This window comes from Monopterus albus, unplaced genomic scaffold, assembly GCF_001952655.1.
Source record: "Monopterus albus unplaced genomic scaffold, M_albus_1.0 scaffold50.1, whole genome shotgun sequence".
NCBI lineage: Eukaryota > Metazoa > Chordata > Actinopteri > Synbranchiformes > Synbranchidae > Monopterus > Monopterus albus.
In genome coordinates, this window is record NW_018127930.1 from 2,416,629 (window position 1) to 2,421,988 (window position 5,360).

The 5,360-nt window shown below is 40.0% G+C and overlaps 1 protein-coding gene across 1 annotated transcript in view; it reads left to right on the forward strand.

Annotated features, from left to right (window-relative positions):
* The window catches only part of tsc1b (TSC complex subunit 1b), a 27,426-nt gene extending 22,560 nt beyond the window's left edge, over window positions 1–4,866 (forward strand). The window contains exons 21-23 of the mRNA XM_020601081.1: window positions 525–712; window positions 1,182–1,355; window positions 2,708–4,866. Coding sequence (XP_020456737.1) covers window positions 525–712; window positions 1,182–1,355; window positions 2,708–3,377 — 1,032 coding nt within the window. The 3' untranslated portion in view covers window positions 3,378–4,866. The remainder of the gene's footprint in view (window positions 1–524; window positions 713–1,181; window positions 1,356–2,707) is intronic.
* Window positions 4,867–5,360: the final 494 nt, after the last annotated feature.

Consider the following 5,360-nt stretch of genomic DNA (forward strand, 5'->3'; position numbering starts at 1 on the left):
ATATGACGTCTATACTCATGCTACAGATGAATACTTTTCATTAAAGCATAGTTGCAATGGAATTTGGCACTTGCAGTATCATACTTAGCATATTATAAACTACCTTCTGGTCCTGCTAAGCTCTTGACTACAGCACAATAATTCACTGTTTGCTTGTCCTATCTTTTTCTAACACCATTCAGTCATCATACAGGTGTTTTTGCAAGCTTTATCCAGTTTGGTTCATGTGCAATGAATCTTCAGTTTCATTTATTTTTATATAAGAGATGATACCAAAATATCCGTTCAACAATGATCTTGTTTATTTATTGTGTATTATATGTTTTCTGGGTTAAATTGATAACAGGGTACCTCAGAATTTTAATGCTGTTTAGCAGCTAACAAGTTTTAAATGTTGTGTGAAAACACCACATGTAAAAGTAAAACCTTTTTTTATGCTCTTTACAAGTACTGAGATAAAATAGCTAGTCAATGTTTTTCACTCATTCTCTTTGCTCTAATGGTGACAACTACCCACCACCCAGGAGACCCAGATGCTTCAGGTGTCTTATGGAAAAGATGTGGAGACACTGAGGCAGAGTCTGTTGGTTCAGGGTCAAAAACTGGAGGCGGCGCAGCAGAAAGTTGCTGAGCTGGAGACGCAGCTCTCCAAGAAGGAACACCTCATCGCCGAGCAGAAGAAGTTCCTCGAGGATGTAAAATGTCAAGCAAAGTAAGTGTCTGTTCCTCAGGATTAGTTTGAACCTCCAAGTCTTCAAAAAAAAGAAACACTTACTGTAAATGTCTTTGAGATAAACGGTCATCACTGTGTATTGCGTTACACAAATGAACCCAAAAATCCTTTAATATCTGTGTGACACAGATGTTTTTTGAATTTAAGCATTAGTACAACAGCATCTAAATCAGTACGACAAACTAGTTGTCTAAGTAGATCAGGCATCACATAATTGTGTTTGTATGGAGCAGCAGGGACAGAGCTCCTGTGAAAAACCTTTTGAAGTCATTTGCCTGTTTCTCTGCCAGTGTGCACATTGTTTGTGCCTTTTATTGTCTCTTTGTATCTGTCACACCTCATGCGTTCTGTTGTGTATTAATCTTTGCTCCATTTGATCCATGCCTGCTCTCATGTTCTCGCTTCCTCTTTGTCATTTTCGTCATCCCCGTCTTGTCTCTCTGTTTAGGGCGGAGCTGCAGGCCTCAGACAGCAGGTATCAGGCTCAGAGGAGAATCACTCAGCTGCTGCAGACTGAGCTCCTGCAGCTCTACAGCAGAGTGGAGATGGAAGTTCCAGCCAGCACCACCACCAGCTCACCACCAGGTGGCAGAGGTGACACAGACGCTCCTGCTGACTCCAGGTCAGGTTCTGAGCACACCGTTGTCTGTTTTTGTTTCTTTACACAGGCCATCCAGTTTGCATGTTGTTTTCAAATTGAAATTCTGAATTTACTACTGAATGTGACTTGCTTTCCTACTAATCATGACAATTTACTACGGTATTGAGATGAGACATTAAACTATCCATTATTATGTAATAAATAACTGAAAAAAGAAAAGCTTCCAAAAAATATGCAATTTGTATCAGAAATTATTATTTTAAAACACTTTGGTACACTTTCAGCAAAAGGCTAGTGGGATTTTTCCATATGCGTTTGGATTTTTGCAGAAAATAAGCTCTATGACAAACAAAAATTAATTTACATGTTTTGTTCAGCAAGATAATCTTCACAAGTAAATAGCATATTTATGGATTTTGAAGCCCATATAGAATTGCCAGAAGGAAAAAGCTGTTGTTAGGCTATAAACAAACTTCAGTGTCACAGCCACTAAGCTTCCAACTTGTAAATTAATTTAGTGAGTTAGCTCTTGTACAAAAGTCTTTCCTCTTAGCATGACATCATATACAGTGCCTTGCGAAAGTATTCGGCCCCCTTGAACTTTGCGACCTTTTGCCACATTTCAGGCTTCAAACATAAAGATATAAAACTGTAATTTTTTGTGAAGAATCAACAACAAGTGGGACACAATCATGAAGTGGAACCACCGTTGTCTGTTTTTGTTTCTTTACACAGGCCATCCAGTTTGCATGTTGTTTTCAAATTGAAATTCTGAATTTACTACTGAATGTGACTTGCTTTCCTACTAATCATGACAATTTACTACGGTATTGAGATGAGACATTAAACTATCCATTATTATGTAATAAATAACTGAAAAAAGAAAAGCTTCCAAAAAATATGCAATTTGTATCAGAAATTATTATTTTAAAACACTTTGGTACACTTTCAGCAAAAGGCTAGTGGGATTTTTCCATATGCGTTTGGATTTTTGCAGAAAATAAGCTCTATGACAAACAAAAATTAATTTACATGTTTTGTTCAGCAAGATAATCTTCACAAGTAAATAGCATATTTATGGATTTTGAAGCCCATATAGAATTGCCAGAAGGAAAAAGCTGTTGTTAGGCTATAAACAAACTTCAGTGTCACCGCCACTAAGCTTCCAACTTGTAAATTAATTTAGTGAGTTAGCTCTTGTACAAAAGTCTTTCCTCTTAGCATGACATCATATAGCTAGTGAACATGGCTGGCTCCGTTAGTTAAAATAGTTTGAACAGGTTTAAATGCAACAATTTAAATACAGCTGATATTTAGGCAGTTGTTAACAAATTAAAATTTTTCTTTACATTTGAATACTTTGTCCTCTTCAGTGTCATGGTGCCAGATGGACCACGTAAAGCTCACACCACCGAGGAGAGGGACAGCAGACCACCGCACGATTCTTTTCGGGGCAATGGCAGCACTTTATCACCTGGGCAAATAAAGGCGAACAACTCTTCCAAGTCAACAGCCAACTCCATCAATGGTAGCCAGGACCTGGCCCCACCCCTGCTGGTGGAGCCCTCCCTCTCACATCCCCATGCCAGTCCACTCATGCTCCTGCCCCCCTCCGACACGCCGCTCACCGTGGGCTCCTACCCCAGCGCCAAGAGCTTCCTCGGCATGAGGGCACGTGAGCTGTTCCGTAACAAGAGCGAGAGCCAGTGTGACGAAGAGCAGCCTCCGCCGCGCCTGGCTGGCCTCGCCCATGACCTGAAGACTGAGCTGTGCGTGGAGCCGCCTTGCCCAGGTTATGTTGCCCCCATTGGCCCTGCACCTTCCCCAGTCCCAGCTCCGGTCCCCACTCCAGCTCCTGTTACCCCTCTCACTGTGCTCACCAAGGAGCCCCCAAATGAACCCAAGCGAGCCTCCAGCCAAGAAAGCCCCCGCAGGAAGGCTGGGGTGGGGTCTGGTGTAGGACGGGGTCAGATGGGGCCAGGTCGCCCACGGCAGCAGCAGCTAAAGATCATGGACTATAATGAAACACATGAGCACAGTTAGAGACAGAGAACTGAGCCAGGACACAGGGTGGGCGATTAGGGACTGAAGTTTAAGGATCGAGCTACAAATCAGCAAAAGAGTAACAAGTCAGCAACTCTTTGGAATTCAGTGTTATTTGTTCCATTCCTTTGAGTGGACAGCAGGATTTCTCTGTGTTTTTCTTTCTTTGTTTTTTTATAATGATTCATTCCCCTTAAGAATTTTGACAATGTGACTGATTCAAAAGTTATGTTACCAGTGAAGATACTAGACTTATGAATTTGGTATTTGAATATGCCAACAGGATATACTCAGTACTAGCTATACTGTAACTTGCATGTGACTGAGTCTGCAGTTTAAAGGGTCAGATCAACTAAGTTACACAAATGCACAAATTGCCCTCTTAGATCCATTTGTATCAGCCACACAGAACAATTCACTGACCTCTCAGTGATTAGCTTTGATTGAAAAGTGAGGAAATAGTCCTTTGAAAGGAAATCTCAATAAGGTCTGTGGATTATCCAGCATAACAGGAGCACTGTTTCTGGAAAAACAAGTTACTGTTAAAAGGTTAGATGTCATTTTTCAACACTGTCAGACCTATATATACAATTTAATTGATTTGCAGGAGGGTTACATCAGAGCGATGGAAGTGATCACTACGTAGATATGTTGAGTTTATTCCGAGGAAACCCTGGAATATGACCTTATTGTTGCTTAACTGAATTGGAAGACTGGCGTTTTCATACAGAACTGCCTTGAGTTTTTGTACCAAACTAGACAAAATGAGAATGTTTTGTTTGGGAGTGTACCAGTATGTTATCATATTTCAGGAAAGATGCAATGACAAAGCATTTAGAAACTGCTGAAAGTTTATGCATTTTAATAATTCTGCACACTGTCATACCTTTGTTTTATTTATTCTGCCAGGAAGGATATGCATAAGTACATTCTCTAAATTTGAAGCTGACCTGGCCAGTTACACAAGCCCAAGCTATAAAAATTTTTTACATTTTTTGTTAGACTACCAGCTGATCTTGTTGGAAGTGCCATGAAATATCATTTTCTAGCCACACTCAAACATCTCTAAACAGAAGCATTTTTCATATTGTGCTCAGCTGATACATACAACACGGGAAACCACTGTCTCATCCAGTAGATTTTTCCCTTTGCAGATCTGACAAACACTGAGTTAGCTCAATGCTTAGTATTATTAGAAGTAAACTCCAGTTTTAAAAGATGTCTAAATCCTGTTGTCCACTGGGAACTCCTGCTGTCATTTTCTTCTGCCTTGCTATCTAAAGCATGTTCAACAATCCACTTTAAATGCCAACCATAGTAACTACAGCAAACCAAGACAGAGGGTACAATCAGCACAAACAGAAGAAACTAGGACTCTGACCCGAGCTGGAGAATCTAGGATGAAATTGCAAAAAAAGGAAGTTTTTAAAGCAGTGGCTTGTGTTTAACTGTGAACAATAAAGATCGTCTTCAATGTTTTGCACTACAACTCTTGAGCTTTGCTTCTTTATGTAATCCCCTCCATATGGTCTGTACTTCTGTAGAAATGCAGCATCAAGATGTTTTGTTGTTATGATCTTTGAGGGTGGAGTTTGCTTTTGAGACTGAACACTATGATGTAAGCTCTACCTGGACACAGAAGCACAGGAATGAGCACTAGAGCTAAAACAATTGATTAATTGAATTGCTCGACACAAAATTTACAATTTACCTTTGTTTTTCCAAGCAAAAAATCTAACTTCAAGTTCTACGTTTGAAATGCTATTAGCACAGTTATTTTATCTATATTAATTAATTAAAGTTTTAAGGTTTTCTATAGGTGGTGTTCTGACTTTTGCTGATTTATTAAAAAACAAGCATAAATAGGAAGCTGGAGCCAGGACACAGCTTTATTAAGCTAGGCTAGGCTAAGATAGCATCTGTGGCTCAGGAGGTAGAGCGGGTCGTTTCCTAACCGGAGGCTTGTCCAGTCAACATGTCGAG